At 44.5% G+C, this 25,042-nt stretch overlaps 1 protein-coding gene across 2 annotated transcripts in view; it reads right to left on the bottom strand.

The window, feature by feature from the left end:
* The window catches only part of LOC112221585 (phosphatidylinositol 3,4,5-trisphosphate-dependent Rac exchanger 1 protein), a 135,755-nt gene that overhangs the window by 92,796 nt on the left and 17,917 nt on the right, over positions 1-25,042 (bottom strand). For both annotated transcript variants that reach the window (XR_006079618.1, XM_024383734.2), the window contains exons 2-5: positions 20,864-20,929; positions 20,493-20,615; positions 13,418-13,522; positions 11,548-11,649 (exon numbers count right to left, since the gene is read on the bottom strand). Coding sequence is in view for 1 of the 2 variants with exons in the window: in XM_024383734.2 (XP_024239502.1) it covers positions 11,548-11,649; positions 13,418-13,522; positions 20,493-20,615; positions 20,864-20,929 (396 nt within the window). In the remaining variant the exon portion in view is untranslated. The remainder of the gene's footprint in view (positions 1-11,547; positions 11,650-13,417; positions 13,523-20,492; positions 20,616-20,863; positions 20,930-25,042) is intronic.

Below are 25,042 nucleotides of genomic sequence, written 5' to 3'. Positions count from 1 at the left end.
TCTACTATCCTTCTGACCCTATGTATTCAGGTCCATGTACTATCCTTCTGACACAGGTCCAATCTACTATCCTTCTGACCCTATGTAGCCAGGTCCCATCTACTATCCTTCTGACCCTATGCAGCCAGGTACCATCTACTATCCTTTTGACCCCATGTAGCCAGGTACCATCTACTATCCTTCTGACCGCATGTAGCCAGGTCACATCTACTATCCTTCTGACCCAGGTCCCATCTACTATCCTTCTGACCCAGGTCCATCTACATCTTCTGACCCCATGTGACTCCCATCTACTATCCTTCTGACTATGTAGCAGGTCCCATCTACTATCCTTCTGACCCCATGTAGCCAGGTCCATCTATCTACCCTATGCACTCCATCTGACCCTATGTAGCCAGGTCCCATCTACTATCCTTCTGACCCTATGTAGCCAGGTCCCATCTACTATCCTTCTGACCCAGGTCCCATCTACTATCCTTCTGACCCTATGTAGCCAGGTCCATCTACTATCCTTCTGACTATGTAGCCAGGTCCCATCTACTATCCTTCTGACCCTATGTAGCCAGGTCCCATCTACTATCCATCTGACCTTGTGCAGCCAGGTCCCATCTACTATCCTTCTGACCCTATGTAGCCAGGTCTCATCTACTATCCTTCTGACCCTATGCAGCCACGTCCCATCTACTATCCTCCTGACCCTATGTAGCCAGGTCCACCTACTATCCTTCTGAACCTATGTAGCCAGGTCCCATCTACCATCCTTCTGACCCTATGTAGCCAGGTCCCAACAACTATTATTCTGACCCTATGCAGCCAGGTCCCATCTACTATCCTTCTGACCCTATGTCCAGGTCCATCTACTATCCTCTGACCATATGCAGCCAGGTCCATCTACTATCCTTCTGACCCAGGTCCATCTACTATCCTTCTGACCCAGGTCCATCTACTATCCTTCTGACCCAGGTCCATGGACCCAGGTCCATCTACTATCCTTCTGACCCAGGTCCATCTACTATCCTTCTGACCCAGGTCCATCTACCTATCCTTCTGACCCAGGTCCATCTACTATCCTTCTGACCCAGGTCCATCTACTATCCTTCTGACCCAGGTCCATCTACTATCCTTCTGACCATCTATGTAGCCAGGTCCCTATCTACTATCCTCCATCTGACCCTATGTAGCCAGGTCCCATCTACTATCCTTCTGACCCTATGTAGCCAGGTCCATCTACTATCCTTCTGACCCTATGCAGATGTAGCCAGGTCCATCTACTATCCTTCTGACCCAGGTCCCCTCTACCATCCTTCTGACCCTATGTAGCCAGGTCCATCTACTATCATTCTCCATCTACTATCCTTCTGACTCTATGTAGCCGGGTCCCATCTACTATCCTTCTGACCCTATGTAGCCAGGTCCCATCTACTATCCTTCTGACCCTATGTATCCAGGTCCCATCTAGTATCGTTCTGACCCTATGTAGCCAGGTCCCATCTACTATCCTTCTGACCCTATGTAGCCAGGTCCCATCTACTATCCTTCTGACCCAGGTCCCATCTACTATCCTTCTGACCTTATGCAGCCAGGTCCCATCTACTATCCTTCTGACCCAGGTCCATCTACTATCCTTCTGACCTTATGCAGCCAGGTCCCATCTACTATCCTTCTGACCTTATGTAGCCAGGTCCCATCTTCTATCCTTCTTACCCAGGTCCCATCTACTATCCTTCTGACCCTATGTAGCCAGGTCCATCTACTATCCTTCTGACCCTATGTAGCCAGGTCCCATCTACTATCCTTCTGACCCTATGTAGCCAGGTCCATCTACTGCACTTCTGACCCTATGTAGCCAGGACCAATCTACTATCCTTCTGACCCCATGTAGCCAGGTCCCATCTACAATCCTTCTGACCCTGGTCCCATCTACTATCCTTCTGACCCTATGTAGCCAGGTCCCATCTACTATCCTTCTGACCCCATGTAGCCAGGTCCCATCTACTATCCTTCTGACCCTATGTATCCAGGTCCCATCTACTATCCTTCTGACCCCCATATGTAGCCAGGTCCCATCTACTATCCTTCTGACCCTATGTAGCCAGGTCCATCTACTGCACTTCTGACCCTATGTAGCCAGGACCAATCTACTATCCTTCTGACCCTATGTAGCCAGGACCCATCTACTATCCTTCCCTATGTAGACCCAGGTCCCATCTACTATCCTTCTGACCATATGTAGCCAGGTCCATCTACTATCCTTCTGACCATACGCAGCCAGGTCCCATCTACTATCCTTCTGACCCTATGCAGCCAGGTCCATCTATCTACTGCACTTCTGACCCTATGTAGCCAGGTCCATCTACTATCCTTCTGATCCTTCTGACCCCCCTATGTAGCCAGGTCCCATCTACAATCCTTCCCATGACCCAGGTCCCATCTACTATCCTTCTGACCATATGTAGCCAGGTCCCATCTACTATCCTTCTGACCCTATGTAGCCAGGTCCATGTAGACCAGGTCCATCTACTATCCTTCTGACCATACGCAGCCAGGTCCCATCTACTATCCTTCTGACCCTATGCAGCCAGGTCCATCTACGATCCTTCTGACCCTATGTAGCCAGGTCCATCTACTATCCTTCTGACCATATGCAGCCAGGTCCCATCTACTATCCCTCTGACCCAGGTCCATCTACTATCCTTCTGATCCTATGTAGCCAGGTACCATCTACTATCCTTCTGACCCCATGTAGCCACGTCCCATCTACTATCCTTCTGACCCAGGTCCCATCTACTATCCTTCTGACCCTATGTAGCCAGGTCCATCTACTACACTTCTGACCCTATGTAGCCAGGTCCATCTACTACACTTCTGACCATATGCAGCCAGGTCCATCTACTATCCTTCTGACCCTATGTAGTCAGGTCCATCTACTATCCTTCTGACCCAGGTCCCATCTACTATCCTTCTGACCCTATGGAGCCAGGTCCCGTCTACTATCCTTCTGACCCTATGTAGCCAGGTCCCATCTACTATATTTCTGAGCCTATGCAGCCAGGTCCCATCTACTATCCTTCTGACCCTATGTAGCCAGGTCCCATCTACTATCCTTCTGACCCTATGTAGCCAGGTCCCATCTACTGTCCTTCTGACCCTATGTAGCCAGGTCCCATCTACTATCCTTCTGACCCTATGTATCCAGGTCCCATCTACTATCCTTCTGACCCTATGTATCCAGGTCCCATCTACTATCCTTCTGACCCTATGTAGCCAGGTCCCATCTACTATCCTTCTGACCCTATGTAGCCAGGTCCCATCTACTATCCTTCTGACCCAGGTCCCATCTACTATCCTTCTGACCCAGATCACATCTACTATCCTTCTGACCCTATGTAGCCAGGTCCATCTACTATCGTTCTGACCCCATGTATCCAGGTCCCATCTACTATCCTTCTGACCCTATGTAGCCAGGTCACATCTACTATCCTTCTGACCCTATGTAGCCAGGTCTCATCTACTATCCTTCTGACCCTATGTAGCCAGGACCTATCTACTATCCTTCTGACCCTATGTAGCCAGGTCCAATCTACTATCGTTCTGACCCTATGTATCCAGGTCCCATCTACTATCATTCTGACCCAGGTCCCGTCTACCATCCTTCTGACCCTATGTAGCCAGGTCCATCTACTATCCTTCTGACCCTATGTAGCCAGGTCCATCTACTATCCTTCTGAACATATGCAGCCAGGTCCCATCTACTATCCTTCTGACCCTATGCAGCCAGGTCCCATCTACTATCCTTCTGACCATATGCAGCCAGGTCCATCTACTATCCTTCTGACCCTATGTAGCCAGGTCCATCTACTATCCTTCTGACCCAGGTCCATCTACTATCCTTCTGATCCTATGTAGCCAGGTCCCATCTACTATCATTCTGACCCTATGTAGCCAGGTCCCATCTACTATCCTTCTGACCCTATGTAGCCAGGTCCCATCTACTATCATTCTGACCCTATGTAGCCAGGTCCCATCTACTATCCTTCTGACCCTATGTAGCCAGGTCCATCTACTACACTTCTGACCCTATGTAGCCAGGTCCATCTACTACACTTCTGACCCTATGTAGACAGGTCCATCTACTATCCTTCTGACCCTATGCAGCCAGGTCCCATCTACTATCCCTCTGACCCCATGTAGCCAGGTCCATCTACTATCCTCTGACCCCATGACCCCATGTATGTAGCCAGGTCCATCTACTATCCTTCTGACCCTATGCAGCCAGGTCCCATCTACTATCCTTCTGACCCTATGCAGCCAGGTCCCTTCTACTATCCTTCTGACCCTATGTAGCCAGGTCCCATCTACTATCCTTCTGACCCTATGTAGCCAGGTCCCATCTACTATCCTTCTGACCATATGCAGCCAGGTCCATCTACTATCCTTCTGACCCTATGTAGCCAGGTCCATCTACTATCCTTCTGACCCTATGTAGCCAGGTCCCATCTACTATCCTTCTGACCCTATGTAGCCAGGTCCCTACTCTTCTGACCCTTCTGACCCTATGTAGCCAGGTCCCATCTACTATCATTCTGACCCTATGTAGCCAGGTCCCATCTACTATCATTCTGACCCTATGTAGCCAGGTCCCATCTACTATCATTCTGACCCTATGTAGCCAGGTCCCATCTACTATCATTCTGACCCTATGTCCAGCCAGGTCCATCTACTATCCTTCTGACCCTATGCAGCCAGGTCCATCTACTATCCTTCTGACCCTATGTAGCCAGGTCCATCTACTATCCTTCTGACCCATCTCCAGGTCCATCTACTATCCTTCTGACCCTATGTAGCCAGGTCCCATCTACTATCCTTCTGACCCTATGTAGCCAGGTCCCATCTACTATCATTCTGACCCTATGTAGCCAGGTCCCATCTACTATCCTTCTGACCCTATGTAGCCAGGTCCATCTACTATCACTTCTGACCCTATGTAGCCAGGTCCATCTACTATCACTTCTGACCCTATGTAGACTGACCCTATGTCTCATCTACTATCCTTCTGACCCTATGCAGCCAGGTCCCATCTACTATCCTTCTGACCCCATGTAGCCAGGTCCCATCTACTATCATTCTGACCCCATGTAGACAGGTCTCATCTACTATCCTTCTGACCCTATGCAGCCAGGTCCCTTCTACTATCCTTCTGACCCTATGCAGCCAGGTCCCTCTACTATCCTTCTGACCCTATGTAGCCAGGTCCCATCTACTATCCTTCTGACCCTATGTAGCCAGGTCCCATCTACTATCCTTCTGACCCTATGTAGCCAGGTCCATCTACTATCCTTCTGACCCTATGTAGCCAGGTCCATCTACTATCCTTCTGACCCTATGTAGCCAGGTCCATCTACTATCCTTCTGACCCTATGTAGCCAGGTCCATCTACTATCCTTCTGACCCTATGTAGCCAGGTCCCATCTACTATCCTTCTGACCCTATGTAGCCAGGTCCCATCTACTATCCTTCTGACCCTATGTAGCCAGGTCCCATCTACTATCATTCTGACCCTATGTAGCCAGGTCCCATCTACTATCATTCTGACCCTATGTAGCCAGGTCCCATCTACTATCATTCTGACCCTATGTAGCCAGGTCCCATCTACTATCATTCTGACCATATGTAGCCAGGTCCCATCTACTATCATTCTGACCCTATGTAGTCAGGTCCCATCTACTTTTTAACTCCTCGCAAGTGTGGCTTGTTTGGTGTCTGCTGTGACGGAATACCACAACAAGTCAACTACTTGATTGATGAAGGCACGTCATCCAGCAAAGGCAGCAGTGCAGTCATCAACTACATGCACCATTTCTTCACCAACTAGGGAGTTGGGGAAACACGTGTGGACCGGAATTGTGATAACTGCAGTGGCCAAAACAAGAACAAGTTTGCACAAAGCTGACATCCTTCCTCCCAAAGATGGTGTGCCTGTACAAGCACCACCTGCACTGGACACAGCTAGACAAACGTAACTTTTTGAGAAGATCAGGGAGTTTTGTAACAAAGAGGCTACAGACGTCACATGCCCTGCACCAAAGTCAAAGGCAGGACAGAAACAGGATCTCCACATATAGATTCCCCTGTTCATGCGTGGTTCGGACGATCCAGTCATCAGCACTATCTGCAGTGCCTCTATTCAAATGACTCTCCTAACACACATGCATACGTTGCTGCTACAATTTTTATACTACTGCTCAGCCACTTTACCTCTGATTGTATGCATATAACTACCTTGTCTATCACTGATATCGTTATTGATATTGTTCATGTACATACTGCATATTATTTTATTTATATTGACACTTTCTGATATTGCTACTCTGCAAGTAACCATTTGGCTGGTTACTGTTTATGTACTGTACATGTGCACCTCACTCAGGTTTCAACTCCGGTTGCATGAACTTATGTGTGGACTACTATGTGATAAATGCGTGTGTAACAGTATATAGAGTAAGCTAATGTACTGCTGTGAAGGCATTTGGGCAAAGTACTACAGTAAAAATACTTTAAAGTACTACTTACCTATTTGTTGGGGGGTATCTGTACATTACTATTTATACTTTTGGCAACTTTACTTCACTACATTTCAAAAGAAAATAATGTCCTTTTCACTCATTTTCCCTGACACCCAAAAGGTACTTGTTACAGTTTGACAGGAAAATTGTCCAATTCACACACTTATCAAGAGAACATCCCTGGTCATCCCTACTGCATCTGATCTGGAAGACTCATTAAACACAAATGCTTTGTTTGTAAATTATGTCTGCGTGTTGGAGTGTGCCCCTGGCTATCCGTCAATAAAAAAAAATTAAAAATTGAGCCGCCTGCTTTAATATGAGAAATTTGAGATAAGTATCAAAAGAAAAAGAATAAATTAAGTATCAAAAGTAATTGTACTTAAGTATATTTAAAACAAAATACTTTTAGACTTTCACTCTAGTAGTATTTTCCTTCAGTCATTTTCTATTAGGGTATCTTTACATTTACTTAACCTCTCTGCGCACCGAACCCGTTAGCGGGATTAAATTCGACAACATACGGTGATCGCTACATAAATAGTCATATTAAACATTCATGAAAATACAAGTGTCTCACAAGTTTCGAAAGCCTAGAATCTTGCTAATCCAACTGCGTTGTCAGATTTAAGAAAGGATTTACTGCTAAAGAGTACGATGCGATTATCTGAGGACAGGGCCCCATAAAAAAACAACTATTTCAATCAGCACAGGCGGAACAAAATGACAAACTGCAATAAAATAAATAGTTTACCTTTGACGATCTTCCTCTGTTTACAATCTCAATGTTACACAATGAATGGTCTTTTGTTTGATAAAATCCATTTTTATAGCCTAACAGGAAACATTTTGTGAACCGCTTGTGTCGTGAATTCCGTCTCATTCCATTTCGATGACATATTTGATGTAAATACACACACACAAAACGTGACTTTTCCAGTCATGTTTGGTTTCATTGCAATCAACTGGTTTGTTTGTAACACAACCAAACGTGATGGGTCATTTCGCGGGACGTATTGACTGAAAGAAACCGATTTGAAGACAACAAGTAATGACATCATTGTGCACCAATGATATGACCGCTGTTTCGTTGATTGACTGTATTTTAACCCAATGACCACTGATCGTCTTGAAATCTAGCTGGGTAGATAGCCAATGAGCTGAGGTAAATGGCAATATGTAATGTTTATGTGTTGGAAGACCAACCCATGTAGTCAACTCCGGCGTAAAGAGGGTCATTCGCCATTGAAGTTTCATACTGGAAGGAGCAACGCATGTTACGCACAGCGTTGTTTTGGTAAAGCACATCTTCAGCTGTTTATATATATCAATCAGTCAGGGAAAGCTAAATCTAGGTCTAGATATACAGATGTACACACAATTTTAGAAGAAATTGATCGGGAAAGTGAGACAGATTGTTGGAGGACGATTAATTTAGCGATTCCCAAATGGAGGAATATATTTTGAAAGGAGAGGACATCGTTTTGGACTGGTAAGTTCTTCTCATGTTAATGCCGTTGTTTGAAATTAATAATATAAAATACTATTTGTGATTTTTAAATTTTAGTAGCAATATATAAAAATGTAGGCCCACAACAATGGCCAAAGTGAAATGGAGACAGTAGATCTAGCTGGTCTGTCATAATATAAATGAGACAGTAGATCTAGCAGGTCTATAATAATATATTCAACCTTATGTTCCCTGTACTCTATATATATCTGTTTATTATACCTGTTGATACAGGGCTCATATGTGAAACTATTCTAACTGAACATTTTCTTTCACAGTGACACTGACTCCGAATGGCAGCCCCCAGGCCCAAGGTTTCCATCCCCCACTGAAGCTGGTTCATCCATCTCCTGCCACAAGTGGTGTTCATCTGCCCAAATGTATTTCTGCAGGCATGGATGTGCCTCAGGGCCAAAAGGGCACAGCATGGAGGCGTCGTTGTGTTCTTTGCAAAATGAAGTCCCCCATCACCTGTCTTCATCTTTACTACACTACTCACTGTTTAGCACATGAACTCACATGTGAATCCTTAAAGAGATTGGTGGGGCTGGCTTAAGAGGGTGAACAATGCTGAATGGGTGTTGACAAAGGAGAGCTCTCCAGTAGGTACCATAACATTCAAAAGGCCCTTTTCTCAAAAGTGAGTTTTCAAGTTTAACCAACATTCAAAGCAGAATTACTTTCCCATTGTTCCTCAAAAATGCAGTTTATAATATACCATTTTGTAGCTCTGATTCACTACTTTTTACTAATGTAAAAAAAAAACATTTCCAATCTTGCTACAAAAGACCGAATCCAGGTGGTGGATTCTAGATGTGGGTGTAAACTTTGATTTAGAATGGACCAATATCATGCACCTGTCTCGAAACAGAATAGATGTATTTATTTTATACTCTTGTTGTAAAGAGAAGCAATGTGCTCAATATTAGGAAAGTTGAGAAATAAATATAGTATGCCTAGCCTATAGAAAGCTGATTCGATCCTTGTCTCTTTAATAGAGTCCATCACGCTGTTTTTTTACACAATTGCATAGCCTATAGAAATGTTGTGCAAACATGAGCTCATGGGCTCTCATGAAGTGTTTGATCAGATTTTAGATTACATTTGCATTGATGTCAGAGTGATTAGAGGGACAATAGAGTGCTGAGTACCAGTCAGTTAACAAGTTTGGTAGGCTACTTATGACCAGCAGCATCATCAGAGCTTGGAGAAACCTAATTATTGTGCTGAAAATGGTCATATGAAATTTGACTGTCTTCATGACCACCGGTGTGGCGGTATATTACAGCCACCGCAACAGCCCTAGTAATGCTTCCATAGGCCTATTGACAACTGTGCATCTGGCCCACTTGAGGCTGGACTCTGATTTAGAGGGGGGGGCATGTTCAGATTTTCACATGATTCCATTCGGGGGAGCAGTCCAGTTCCCTGGTGCTGAAATCGAGAAAACTCCCAGCTGAGTAAAAGCACGGGTTGGTTGGCTGATTGAGAGGGACACAAGTTAGAGCAGTCTGAGTATCTCCTCTACTGTATTATTGCCCTATCATTGGGAGTCTGAAACAGGCTCAAGTTGTTTTATATACACCAACGCAGCCGTCGGTTATGTTGGAGAGCAACAATCTTCTGAATAGCTGCCACATGCTTTTTAGTTGTTCTGCTGATGTCTGACAATGGCTTGGCGTTTATAGTGTTCCAGGTGTTTCCAATTTGTACCAGATAAGATTCAGCTTGGGATAAACCGAATCTTGACAAAATGTTACAAATACATACAGTACCAGTTAAAAGTTTAGACACACATACTAAAAACGACAGTCCATCATTACCTTAAGACATGAAGGTTAGTCAATCTGGAAAAAGTCAAGAACTTTGAAAGTTTCTACAAGTGCAGTCGCAAAAACTGTACACCAATAAGAAGGACACCAATAAGAAGAAGAGACTTCCTTGGGCCATGAAACATGAGCAATGGACAGGACATTAGACCGGTGGAAATCTGTCCTTTGGTCTGATGAGTCCAAATTTGAGATTTTTAGTTCCAACCGCTGTGTGTTTGTGAGACGCAGAGTAGGTGAAGATGATCTCTGCATGTGTGGTTCCCATTGTGAAGCATGGAGGAGGTGGTCTGGTGGTGCTTTGCTGGTGACACTGTCAGTGATTTATTTAGAATTCAAGGCATATTTAACCAGCATGGATACCACAGCATTCTGCAGCGATACATCAACCCATCTGGTTTGCGCTTAGTGGACTATCATTTGTTTTTCCAACAGCACAATGGCCCAACACACCTCCAGGCTGTGTAAGGGCTTTTTGACCAATAAAGAGTGATGGGTGCTGCATAAGATGACCTGGCCACCACAATCACTCGACCTCAACCCAATTGAGATGGTGTGGGATGATTTGAACTGCAGAGTGAAGGAAAAGCAGCCAACAAGTGCTCAGGATATGTGGGAACTCCAGCTGGAAAAGCATTCCAGGTGAAGCTGGTGGAAAGAATGCCAAGAGTGGGCAAAACTGTCAATCAAGACAAAGGGTGGCTACTTTGAAATATAAAATATATTTGTTTAACACTTTCAGTTACTAGATGATTCCATATGTGTTATTTCATAGTTTTGTTGTCTTCACTATTATTCTACAATGTAGAAATTTATACACCCTTGAATGAGTAGGTGTCCAAACTTTTGACTAGTACTGTATTTCAAATATTACATTAGATCCTATACATTACCCAAATTAAACATTTATCATCATATGATCATGTCCGTTCACACAAAACTCAATATATAATTCTTAAACAATTTATTAGTGTGGTAAGGCAGAAAATACGCCTAATAGTGCACTTTGGCTGCTTTATGAGTGGTCTGGATCACTAACAATGATTTTAACGCTATACGAAGGCTTTGGGAAATGAGGCACAGGGCCAAGCTGGCCAAAAGCATCTTAAGGCGAAGTTCAGCATTAGAACCATAGGTTCTAACGATGAACCAAGATGATTTTAGGAAACCAGGCTCTGGTCTTTACGTACGGTTGCGCATCAGAGTTTCAAAAGGATGTGTCATATGCTATAGGTCCGTGGACAGAGCTCTTTTTTTATATAATACCTTATTATTGATGTAGCTTATAGGCTTCATCACAAATGACCAGATCCTGTCATAGACAAAACTAAAAACTGTTCTCTATTGGTCATGACCACTGTATAGATCATTGGTAATGATGTGCAAATTTACCAGGACAAATGTAAAAACTGCAGTGGAACTGGCTTTCTTGTAATTTAATATTTACTTCAGACAGTAAAAACTACAAAAAATAAACCGTTTGGGTTGTTTGATTTCCGATTCAAATCAAGTAATCAAAGAATGACCTTTTTTTATATATGTCTAGACATCTAATAGGAAATATTAATTGGTCATAAAGTACACTGCCCCTCTGACTTGGAGGCAGGACTGAGTTACATTCTCCTTGGGGTCAGCAGGACCTTACCTTCAGTAAGAGGGGGTACTTGCAGATTCTCTGAATGGGTGATAGCAGGTGCCCCTCCAGGGGAATGTCTGTGCTCTTCTTCCCTCCCAACAGCATACAGTGCTGGAACACAGATTTGAACAAAAACAAATTTATTAATGTGGGACATCTACGGTCCTGTAAAATTACACATTTCCTTTTAGTGATTCTTTACTATTCTTCTCAAACTAACTTGGTTACTCCACTAAAATGATTATGTAAAATGGTTAAGGGCAAGAAGCAAAATCCAAAACACCATAGAAAGTCTCAGCCGCATTAATGACCTCCATGGGGGTCGGGTGGCATACTGGAACTAAAGTCATGCTTCAAAGATTAACCCGAGGAATCAGTTTGGTGGCGAAACCCTTCTGAGGAGAATTATTCAGATGCGTGAGAGAGAGAAAGAAGGAGATAAAGCTGGTGGGTTTACTCTTCTCTGTGCTCTAAGTCCCCAAGGGTAAGCAAGGGCAGCGTTCACCAGATCAAAGTAGATACACCAGAATACTACAGTGGAGAAAACAGAAAGCACATCATTGGTCGGTATAGGGCACGCATTTCCTTTTCATCACAATCCACTGCATCCGCCTATGTCGCACTTCCTCATCTACGGTGAACCGTGACAGAGCTACAGCGGTGTTTGTCAGACCATGAGACATCTCGGCCTTCTCACAAAATCGTCTGTAGCATCCGAACAGTTTGGCCTACAAATTACTATTATGACCCATCTATGAGACTCTCACAAACACGATGGTGTTGTCCATTTTGTTCAACGACCTCCACAAGTGTCAGGAGATTCGTCTGAGGTCAGTATAGCCGATCTGCCAACTTCTGTCTGGAATACACAGTAATATGACCCATCTGTGCAAAGGTGGGACTCTAGGATGTCAACAGGCCTCACAAGACACATCTGAAGAAACCCCGGTACCAGTTGAAAAAAGGAATGGGTCGTGACCCGATTCAGGAAACTAGGCGTATGTCTCAAGTCACGACTTCACAGGAGAGCCGTTTGAATGTAAAAAAAAATTGTTATATCAAAATTTTTTGGTGGAAATGCCTTCTTGAACATGTGAACTTTCATGTGCCTTAATATCAAACTTGTATGCCATCTGTAAATACAAATAAAATTGTTAACCTTCCCACTAGCCATGATTGGCTGAGATAATGAGTGGGCTGGACATGCCGAGAGATGAGTTTGGATTGGTCTGCCATATAGAAGGCTTTGGTCTATTTGAGCTCGTCAGTCTGTTTTGGTAATGCTGTCGAACGCGGCTTTTTAAAATATGTATTGTGTCGTGGAGCTGCATAAGTGTTCTCCACTTTCTGAAGGAACAAGTTTTGAAATCAATGGAATTAGAGTATGAGAGTTAAAGAGATGGAGAAAACACCTGTCTCCAGATGACATCTTCAAACTAAGGGCAACCGTGGTATGGCATTCCTGACAGGGAGACGCATCCATCATGCATGATGATGTATACAGGTAAGATAGCTAGCGAACGCTAGACTAACATTAGCTAGTCAGACAAATGTGACTTGAGTAGAAGTACCCCATGTAATTTTACACTAGCAAATGTACAGAACACAACTAGAGCAAGTTCAGGTCAGTCAATAACCAGACTGAGGAAGCACATCGGGGTCAACAAGGCTCAGATCTTCCATCCAGCTGTGCCAACGCACTGCAGCTGGCACCGAGCATGACATCACCATTGGAAACAGTCAAAGGCAGTTCCTGTGTTCATTGTTCATAAGCGGAAGAAGACTTGACATGATGAGAGAGATAGTGATAATAGACAGAGAAAGAGACAAAGGAGATGCATGAAAAGGAGACAAATTGCATGAGCGGTGGGATCCTCACCAGGAGGAAGGTCCTGATTTCGGGGATCTTGTTGAGCTCCATCAGCAGCCGCAGGGCCTTCTCGTTGTTACTGCAGTACTCCCCATACACAGAGAACCGCCCCTTCTGAAAGTTGGAGGAAGAAACAAGTCATTCAGTGCCCGATCTGATCTAGCCTCGTGAACATTTAGTAATATGATAGCTGTGATAGCTGTGATAAACATAGATGCATTATTCATTATTCATTATTAATCTACCATTAGAAACAATGTATAAGCTTAGGCAATCACTCTCTCAGCATTCAATTTAGGCTACAGCCCCAAACTCCAGATAGACCCCTGTGTTGTACCCTAGCATTTAGGAAGTGAAACCAGATTCAGTGCTGGGCCACTGCACTCTACGGTTGGTTCCCGAAATGCTGCTGCTGTCACCCGAAACAGAGCAGGAAATTAAATCCTAGCCCGAGTGTGCAAGGTTAGCATACCTTCACAACCAACAAAAATTACGCTCACTCTCTCAAAAGCCAGATGTGTGCTTTTAAAAAGATTTGTTTTCGTTCGCCATTAGAATATCGAGCATGAGGTAAGAATGCTGCACATCAGGCATCCAATGTTAAAAACATGATGTAATTGTGAAAATTCTAATGGGACAAAGTATTGTAAAAGGTAACCATCTTGACAAGGTGCTCCATTGGTCTCAGTATCTCCCTCTGTTTCCCTGTCGCTCTCTTTTCTAAATTCCAACTCTCACAGCTTTTTGGATACATTGACTTGATATACTAACTCAAGAAGCTAGGCTGCTATAGTCTAATCTAGCCTTCCATCCTCCAAATCTCATGACTGTGTCAGGTCCACACGGCAATGCAGCAGGGGGAATTTTTTTGGGACCAGGGCTCTGCTGCCCAACACACACACACACACACACACACAGCTAGGTGACTGGAAACATGACCGAATACAAACAGTGTAGCTATTCCCTCCGCAAGGCAATCAAACAAGCTAAGCGTCAATATAGAGACAAAGTAGAGTCGCAATTCAAAGGCTCAGACATGAAAGGTATGTGGCAGGGTCTACAGTCAATCACGGACTACAAAATGAAAACCAGCCCCGTCGCGGACCACGATGTCTTGCTCCCAGACAAACTAAACAACTTCTTTGCTCGCTTTCAGGACAATACAGTGCCACTAACACGGCCCTCTACCAAAACCTGTGGGCTCTCCTTCACTGCAGCCAACGTGAGTAAAACACTTAAACTTGTTATCCCTTGCAAGATTGACAGCTCAGACGGCATCCCCAGCCGCATCCTCAGTGCATGTGCAGACCACCTGGCTGGTGTGTTTATGGACATATTCAATCAATCCTTATCCCGGTCTGCTGTTCCCACCTGCTTCAAGAGGACCACCATTGTTACTGTTCCCAAGAAAGCGAAGGTAACTGAGCTAAATGACAATTGCCCCGTAGCACTCACTTCCATCATCATGAAGTGCTTTGTGAGACTTGTCAAGGACCATATCACCTCCAACCTACCTGACACCCTAGACCCACTCCAATTTGCTAACCGCCCCAATAGGTCCACAGACGACGCTATCACACTGCCCTAACCCATCTGGACAAGAGGAACACCTATGTAAGAATGCTGTTCATCGACTACAGCTCAGCATTTAACGCCGTAGTCCCCTCCAACGTCGTAATTAAGCTTTAGACCCTGGGTCTCGACCCCACCCTGTGCAACTGGGTCCTGGACTTCCTGACGGGCCACCCCCAGGAGGTGAGGGAAGGAAACAACATTTCCACCCAGCTGATCCTCAACACTGGGGCCCCACAAGGGTGCGTTCTCAGCCCTCTCCTGTACTCCCTGTTCACCCATGACTGCGTGGCCATGCACGCCTCCAACTCAATCATCAAGTTTGCAGACGACACTAGATTGGTAGGCTTGATTACCAACAACAACGAGACGGCCTACAGGGAGGGGGTGAGGGCCCTCGGAGTGTGGTGTCAGGAAATAATCTCACACGTCAACCAAACAAAAAGGAGATGATCGTGGACTTCAGGAAACAACAGAGGGAGCACCCACCTATCCACATCGACGGGACAGTAGTGGAGAAGGTAGAAAGTTAAGTTCCTCGGTGTACACATCAATGAAATGGTCCACCCACACAGACAGCGTGGTGACGAAGGCGGCAACAGCACCTCTTCAACCTCAGGAGGCTGTAGAAATTTGTCTTGTCACCAAAAACACACAAACTTCTACAGATACACAATCGAGAACATCCTGTTGGGCTGTATCACCGCCTGGTACGACAACTGCTCCACCCACAAACGTAAGGCTCTCCAGAGGGTAGTGTGGTCTGCACAACGTATCACCTGGGCAAACTACCTGCCCTCCAGGACCCCTACACCCCATGATGTCACAGGAAGGCCAAAATTATCATCAGGACAAGAATCACCCGAGCCACTGCCTGTTCACCCCACTATCATCCAGAAGGAGAGGTCAGTACAGATGCATCAAAGCAGGGACCGAGAGACTGAAAATCAGCTTCTATCTCAAGGCCATCAGACTGTTAAACAGCCATAACTAAACATTGAGTGGCTGCTGTCAACATACTGACTCATTTCTAGCCACTTTAATAATAAAAAAATGTATGTAATAAAACGTATCACTAGCCACTTTAAACAATGCCACTTTATATAGTGTTTACATACCCTACATTACTCATCTCATATGTATATACTGAACTCTATACCATCTACTGCATCTTGCCTATGCCGTTCGGCCATCGCTCATTCATATATTTTTATGTACATATTCTTATTCATTCCTTTACACTTGTGTGTATAAGGTAGTTGTTGTGAAATTGTTAGGTTAGATGACTTGTTAGGTATTACTGCATGGTCGGAACAAGAAGCACAAGCATTTCGCTACACTCGCATTAACATCTGCTAACCATGTGTATGTAAAAAATACATTTTGATTTGATAGGTAATCTTTCCAACAATTGTTTACAGACAGATTATTTCAATTATAATTCACTGTATCACAATTCTAGTGGGTCAGAAGTTTACATATACTAAGTTGACTGTCCTTTTAAACAGCTTGGAAAATTCCAGAAAATTATGTCATGACTTTGGAAGCTTCTGATGGGCTAATTGACAACATTTGAGTCAATTGGAGGTATACCTGTGGATGTATTTCAAGGCCTACCTTCAAATTCAGTGCCTCTTTGCTTATTTCTTTCCTCTCCATATCCCCGGATTCCTATCGCAAGCTCTGAACCTTCTCATCTTCCGACATTCGCAGCTAACGTCCCCTGAATGCTAGCTGTCTAGAGCACAACGGACTGTTGGCTTATGAGGCCCATCGAATACATTCCGAAGCCACTAGCTAGCAGTCAGCTATCCTTTGCTAGCGGTCATCAGCTACCTTTATCCCGGACAACTCTCGCCAGTCTGTACAGCGCGACTCAAACCAGAGCTAGTCGGACTTATTCTTCTCGATATCTCCAGATTCCTACCACAAGCTCTGAATAAATTTTTTTTTTAATGACATTTTTATTATGATATATATTTTTTCCACCTGGAATTATAGTAGCTAACGGCCCCTGAACGCACAGCCGCTAATCTGCGGCCTGCTAGCTATCTAAAGCACATTGGACTGCTGGCTTAAGAGGCCCTTCGAACATATTTCTTCGGACACTATACATATTTTGCCAATTGGCCAGGTTTACCACACGGAGCCCTGCTGATCCGTCCGCTCATGTAACTGCACGAGGGGCCACAACAGACTTCCCTCCGTCGCGTCATCCCTCTAAGGCCTTTCTGTTAGCCTGCTAGCCCTGTGCCGCTAGCTGCCTGAAGCCACGCACTGGACTTGTATGATCACCCGGCTACGCATGCCTTTCCCTAACGTCATCATGCCGTGTCGATTGCTGTTCTCGTTTGTAACTATTGTTTTATTTCACTGTAGAGCCTTTAGCACTGCTCAACACGCCTCAGCTAACAATTTAGTTCCACCCCCCACACAAGCAGTGACATCACCTGGTTTAAATGCTATTTTTAGAGACAATATCTCTTTCATTATCACTATATGCACAGGTTTACCCCCACTGTATTCACATCCTACTATACCTTTGTCTGTACATTATGCCTTGAATATATTCTACCGTGCCCAGAAATCTGCTCCTTTTACTCTCTGTTCTGAACGTACTAGGCGTCCAGTTCTGTTAGCCTTTAGCCGTACCCTTATCCTACTCCTCCTCTGTTCCTCTGGTGATGTAGAGGTTAATCCAGGCCCTGCAGTGTCTACCTCCACTCCCATCCCCCAGGCTCTCTCATTTGTTGACTTCTGAAACTGTAAAAGCCTTGGTTTCGTGCATGTTAACATTAGAAGCCTCCTCCCTAAGTTTGTTTTATTCACTGCCCTAGCACACTCCACCAATCCGGATGTCCTAGACGTGTCTGAATCCTGGCTTAGGAAGACCACCAAAAACCTTGAACTACCTAACTATAACATTTTCCGACAAGATAGAACTGCCAAAGGGGGCGGTGTTGCAATTTACTGCAAAGATAGAACTCTGCAGGTTGTCTTACTATCCAGGTCTGTACCCAAACAATTTGAGCTTCTACTTCTAAAAATGTACCTTTCCAGAAACAAGTCTCTCACTGTTGCCACTTGCTATAGACCACCCTCTGCCCCCAGCTGTGCCCTCGACACCATATGTGATTTGATTGCCCCCCATCTATCTTCTGAGCTCGTGCTGCTAGGTGACCTAAACTGGGACATGCTTAACACCCCAGCCATCCTACAATCTAAGCTTGATGCCCTCAATCTCACACAACTTATCAATGAACCTGCTACAGACCTATATCTATCCTACATCTCTAAGGTCTTCGAAAGCCAAGTTAACAAACAGATTACTGACCATTTTGAATCACATCGTACCTTCTCCGCTATGCAATTTGGTTTCTGAGCTGGTCATGGGTGCACCTCAGCCATGCTCAAGGTCCTTAACGATATCATAACTGCCATCGATAAGAGACATTACAGTGCAGCTGTATTCATCGACCTGGCCAAGGCTTTCGACTCTGTCAATCACAACATTCTTATTGGCAGACTCAACAGCCTTGGCTTCTCAAATGATTGCCTCGCCTGGTTCACCAACTACTTCTCTGATAGAGCTCAGTGTGTCAAATCGGAGGGCCTGTTGTCCGGACCTCTGGCAGTCTCTATGGGGGTACCACAGGGTTCAATTGTCGGGCCAACTCTCTTCTCTGTATACATCAATGATGTCGCTCCTGCTGCTGGGGATTCTCTAATCCACCTCTACGCAGACGACACTATTCTGTATACTTCTGGCCCTTCTTTGGACAGTGTTAACTAACCTCCAGACGAGCTTCAATGCCATACAACTCTCCTTCTGTGGCCTCCAACTGCTCTTAAACTCAAATAAAACTAAATGCATGCTATTCAACCGATCATTGCCTGCACCTGCCCGCCCATCCAGCATCACTACTCTGGACGGCTGACTTAGAATACATGCGTGGATAACTACAAATACCTAGGTGTCTGGCTAGACTGTAAACTCTCCTTCCAGACTCACATTAAGCATCTCCAATCAAAAATTTAATCTAGAATTGGCTTCCTATTTCGCAACAAAGCATCCTTCACTCATGCTGCTAAACATACCCTCGTAAAACTGACCATCCTACCGATCCTTGATTTCGGCGATGTCATCTATAAAATAGCCTCCAACACTCTACTCAGCAAACTGGATGTAGTCTATCACAGTGCCATCCGTTTTGTAAACCAAAGCCCCATATGTGGAATACTTGGGATGCCTCACTTTCTCAGGTACTACTACACAGCCCAATTTACTATAACTTATTGAAAAACCTTATTATAGAATATTTTAGTTGGGTAAAAAAATGACAGGTGAGACTCTCAATCATTGAAATTCTGAAGTTGAAAGATGTTAATTGAGAAGTTTAAGGCATTTCGAAATCCGTTCAATTGATACAACAAACAATTATAATACTGACCGATTTCTGTTTTGACTACAGGAGCTTTCCCTTTGAACAAACACCATTTACAGCATACTTTCCGTCAACTGAATGAATGTTCCATTCAATGTCTCTTATTCTACAAAGTCCCCTCAGTGTGTGTGTGTCCGTGATTTGTCCCATTGATGACTGACACTCTCTCTTCCCCCAACAAAGGCACTTATTGGTTGTCCCCAAGGGCCAAATTAGTCCAAAAAGGGTGGGATAAGGAGGAGGGAGGAAGAGAAGGCGGGAGGAGGAAATCAATCTGCTGAAGGGGATGTAAGTAAGCATCTCACCTTAAGGTTGTATTCACCTGTTTGGCGCATGTGACAAATACATTTTGATTTGATGCCAGTGACAGGGGCCTTGCATAGGGCTGGCAGGCAACAGATATTGTATCTGATTTAATTAGCGACAATTTAACGACAGATTTATACCTTGTCAGCTCAGGGATTCGATCTTGCAACCTTTCAGTTACTAGTCCAACGATCTAACCACTAGGCTACCTGCCACCCCAGATAGAGGGGTCTTTCTGGTTAACAGGATACAGGCTTTTTGGGGGAGGGGAGGGGGAGTGGATTGTGTATATTATGTGAAAGAGAGAGTTGTGGAGGGCTTTTACATTCTCAGCCATCTTGAAGGTTAATCCTCAACAAGTAGAGCTGACTGTGTGTGTGAGAGACTGTGTTTATGATCATGCCGGTATCTGTGTGTGTATACACGTGTGTGTGTGTGTGAGACTGTTTATGATCATGCCGGTATCTGTGTGTGTATACACGTGTGTGTGTGTGTGTGTGTGAGACTGTGTTTATGATCATGCCGGTATCTGTGTGTGTATACGTGTGTGTGTGTGTGTGTGTGAGAGAGAGGCTGTGTTTATGATCATGCCAGTCTCTGTGTGTGTATGTGTGTGTGTGTGTGTGTGTGTGTGTGTTTATGTCATGCCAGTCTCTGTGTGTGTGTGTGTGTGTGTGAGAGAGACTGTGTTTATGATCATGCCAGTCTCTGTGTGTGTATACACGTGTGTGTGTGTGTGAATGGAAGTGTGTGTCACTCACAAACTGGAGGAAGACGTGTCCAAGGCCGTGCCCAGGCTGCGGCTCCGGCTGCAGGCTGGCCTCCACTGCAGACAGAACCTCTTTGTGAACGTCCAGGATGGACTCGATGTTGGAAAACAGGGTCTGTGGTAGCAGACACATACACTCCCAGTACTTCAGTCATTTCAACGCTTCACTTTGTATTCAAAATTGTGACACACATACTCACCCAAGGTCAGTATCTTATAAAGCATGTCAATGTTTACTATTATCAAAGCGTTACAGTGCCACAATACACTTTTCTCTGTGCAGAAGAGATTACAAGGCGATTATGGCCCAAACATCTACAGGATAATCCTAACGGTTTAAAAAAAGGCAAAGGTCATATTTACCTTGACATGCTCAGGTGACAGACACTGTTGCTCCTCTGCAGTTTGTCGGATTCTGTGCAAAAAGGCCTGCATGGGTAGTAGAGGAAATACAAAGATGCTGGTTCAAGTACGGTCTTACTGTCATAGGTTTGTTTACAGCAATAGGCTGTAAATTTACTTTAGTTTTAAGGTTAAGGTTGGGGGTGAATATCCTGGTCTCACACAGACACACACAGTGCAAGAATGAAGACCCAAATGTGCTACACCCTTGTTTACCTTTGCCTCAGTACCTTACAGGTATCGGGGAATCTGTATGAATGTAACTACTGTATACTGTAGGTCTTTGCTACAGAAGCCATTCAAACCAACGTATGTGGGAAACCGTCTCCCTGGAGAAATGTTGACTCAAATCACTCAAATCCTGACAAGAGAAAAGAAAAAGAGATGTGGGAAAGCGTGCCTCCTCAGTCTCTCTCTCTTTCCCTGTCCCGTCTCCTCTCGGTTTGTCTGACTCGAAACTTCTACTCATAGCTTGACAACGTAGGAGCGGTGTCTGGATATTATTTTTTTAGCAGCACTTACAATAACTGAGATTGTTAATGACAACTAATGAAACCTAAAGAGAAAGTCTGAAGATGGGGAAATAACACCAACGTGGAAACAGATTTCTCAACTGCCTTTTGCAATGTTGACCCAAACTGCTTTTACACCTTCCTATCCCTAGCCACAGTGACAGAGCAGGGTCGTTCCACCTCAAACTGAACAAGAAAAAGAATTGCCACCCACCAGTAAAGATTTTTCTGAAATCGTTTGTTGTTAGAAACAGTTATTAGCATTCCTGACAATGAGTATTTAGTATCAGTTGTCAGGGTCTGACAAGTAGTATGGAGCTGTGGCTCGGCATATTGCTTCTTCATCCTAAATCACCTATTCCCAGTGAACGTTTTTTTCCCCCTGTTCAGAGGAATTAGTCATTGAAGTTCATGTTCTATCCTATATCCTGATATTACCAGATTCTGACCACTAGATGGTGCCGTTTTTGCTATTAGGTGATTATTTTTTTAAAGATACCCCACCAGCTCAATGTTAAAAGGGAGTGTTCACCCTTTTTCACAATGACAAAATTATATATTGGTTTCCTTACCTTGTAAGCAGGCTATTAACTAGGTTCGACAGCAGTCACTGTTTCAAATGTTAACTTTAACATTTGTGGCACAAATCCAATGCAAGTTAATGGTACCTATATTAGCATTTTCACACTTCATTTAAAAATCATCCTAAAATATTTAAACATGTATTTTGTAACTCAATGGTGTTACTTATAGAAAATCTGGCTACGAAGCGTGAAAATGCTTCAAGCATTGCGCTGTTTATGACTTCAAGCCTAACAACTCTATTAGGCTGGTGTAACCAATGTGAAATGGCTAGCTAGTTAGCAGGGTGCGCGCTAATATCGTTTCAAACGTCACTCGCTCAGACTTGGAGTAGTTGTTCCCCTTGCTATGTAAGGGAAGCGGCTTTTGCGGAGCGATGGGAAACACTGCATCGACGGTGGCTTTTGTCGATGTGTTCCTGGTTCGGAAGCTATACTGTTACACTGGCAACACTAAAGTGCCTAAAAGAACATCCAATAGTCAAAAGGTATATGAAATACACATCGTAGAGAGAGAGATAGTGCTATAATTCCTATAATAACTACTACCTAAAACTTCTTACCTGGGAATATTGAAGACTCAACGTTAAAAGGAACCACCAGCTTTCATATGTTCTCATGTTCTGAGCAAGGAACTTAAACGTTAGCTTCCTTACATGGCACATATTGCACTTTCTTCTCCAAATCAGTGACTTTCAATGTGGCACTGTCACAGGATGCCACTTTTCCAACAAGTCAGTTTATCAAGTTTCTCCCCTGCTGGAGCTGCCCCGGTCAACTGTAAGTGCTGTTACTGTGAAGTGGAAATATCTAGGAGCAGCAACGGCTCAGCTGCGAAGTGGTAGGCCACACAAGCTCACAGAACAACAGAGTACTGAAGCACATAAAAATTGTCTGTCCTCAGTTGCAACACTCACTACCGAGTTCCGAACTGCCTCTGGAAACAACATCTGCACAAGAACTGTTCGCAGGGAGCTTCATGAAATGGATTTACAACAGCCGCACACAAGCCTAAAATCACTACGCGCAACGAGTTCTCTGGAGTGATGAATCACACTTCACCATCTGGCAGTCCGATGGACAAATCTGTATTTGGTGGATGCCAGGAGAACGCTACCTGCCCCAATGCACAGTGCAACTGTAAAGTTTGGTGGAGGAGGAATAATGGTCTGGGGCTGTTTTTTTTAATGGTTCGGACTAGGCCCCTTAGTTCCAGTGAAGGGAAATCGTAACGCTACAGCATACAATTAAGGTTAAGATGGCGCAGATGTTTTACGTGCCCCCAACCAATTGTGTTATTTTGTTTGTTTATAACTTATTTTTTTACTCATTTTGTAAATAATGTTTTGCTGCTGTTGTCTCTTATGACCGAAAATAACTTCTAGACATCAGGACTGCGACCAGCAGAATCCTTTTTCTTCCTTCACGACTCTGACAAGCACGAGGCGGAGGATATACAGCTCCCTCGGGAACAGGCCCCGACCCCCGTGATCTGTGTGAAGAGGAGGCGGAGAAAAAGGCCGGAGAGCGGGCTGCCTTCTGAGAATTCGAAGGCGATCGAATAAACCCCCACCTCCCTCAATTCTGCTAGCAAACATGGAATCTTTGGACAATAAAATCGATGAGTTACGGGGAAGATTAAACGGGACAATAAAAACTAACATCTTATGCTTCACAGAGTCGTGGCTAAATGACGACAATATCAACATACACCTGGCTGGATAAACGATGTACCGGCAGGATAGAACAGCGGCGTCTGGTAAGACAAGGAGCGGGGGGATTATGTATTTTTGTAAATAACAATTGGTGCACGATATCTAAGGAAGTCTCGAGCTATTGCTCGCCTGAGGTAGAGTATATCATAAGCTGTAGACCACACTACCTACCGAGAGAGTTCTCATCAGTATTCTTCATAGCCGTTTACGCTACCACCTCAGGAGGTTGGCACTAAGATCGCATTGAATGAGCTGTATCCACCATAAGCAAACAAGAAAACACTCAACCAGAGGGGACGCTCTTAGTTGCTGGGGACTTTAATGTAGGGAAACTTAAATCCGTTTTACCAAATTTCTATCAGCATGTTAAATGTGCAACCAGAGGGAAAATAACTCTGGACAGCCTATACTCCACACACAGAGATGCATACAAACCTCTCCCACACTCCATTTTGCAAATCTGACCATACTTCAATCCTCCTGATTCTAGCTTACAAGCTAAAATTAAAGCAGGACGCACCCGTGACTAGATCAATAAAAAATGTGGTCAGATGAAGCAGATGCTAAGCTACAGGACTGTTTTGCTAGCACAGACTGCAATATGTTCCGGGATTCCTCCAATGGCATTGAGGAGTACACCACATCTGTCATTGGCTTCATCAATAAGTGCTTTGATGACATCATCCCCACAGCAATCATATGTACATAGCCCAACCAGAAGCCATGGATTACAGGCAACATCCGCACTGAGCTAAAGGCTAGAGCTGCCGCTTTCAAGGAGCGGGACTCTAACCCGGAAGCTTATAAGAAATCCCGCTATGCCTTTCGACAAACTATCAAACAGGCAAAGCCTCGATACAGGACGAAGATCGAGTCGTACTACACCGGCTCTGACGCTCGTCGGATGTGGCAAGGCTTGCAAACCATTACAGACTACAAAGGGAAGCACAGCCGAGAGCTGCCCAGCGACACGAGCCTACCAGACGAACTAGACTACTTTATGCACGCTTCGAGGCAAATAACACTGACACATACATGAGACCACCAGCTGTACCAGAAGACTGTGCGATCACGCTCTCCGCAGCTAACATGAGTAAGACCTTTAAACAAATCAACATTCACAAGGCCGCAGGGCCAGACAGATTACCAGGACGTGTACTGTGAGCATGCGTTGAACAACTGGCAAGTGTCTTCACTGACATTTTCAACATCTCCCTGTCCGAGTCTGTAATCTCTACATGTTTCAAGCAGACCACCAGAGTCCCTGTGCCCAAGAATACTAAGGTAACCTGCCTAAATGACTACCGACCCAAAGCACTCACGTCTGTAGCC

This window comes from Oncorhynchus tshawytscha, linkage group LG22 (assembly GCF_018296145.1).
Source record: "Oncorhynchus tshawytscha isolate Ot180627B linkage group LG22, Otsh_v2.0, whole genome shotgun sequence".
Lineage (NCBI taxonomy): Eukaryota > Metazoa > Chordata > Actinopteri > Salmoniformes > Salmonidae > Oncorhynchus > Oncorhynchus tshawytscha.
Note: the sequence above shows the minus strand (reverse complement) of the source record. Positions and strands in the feature narration are given on the sequence as shown.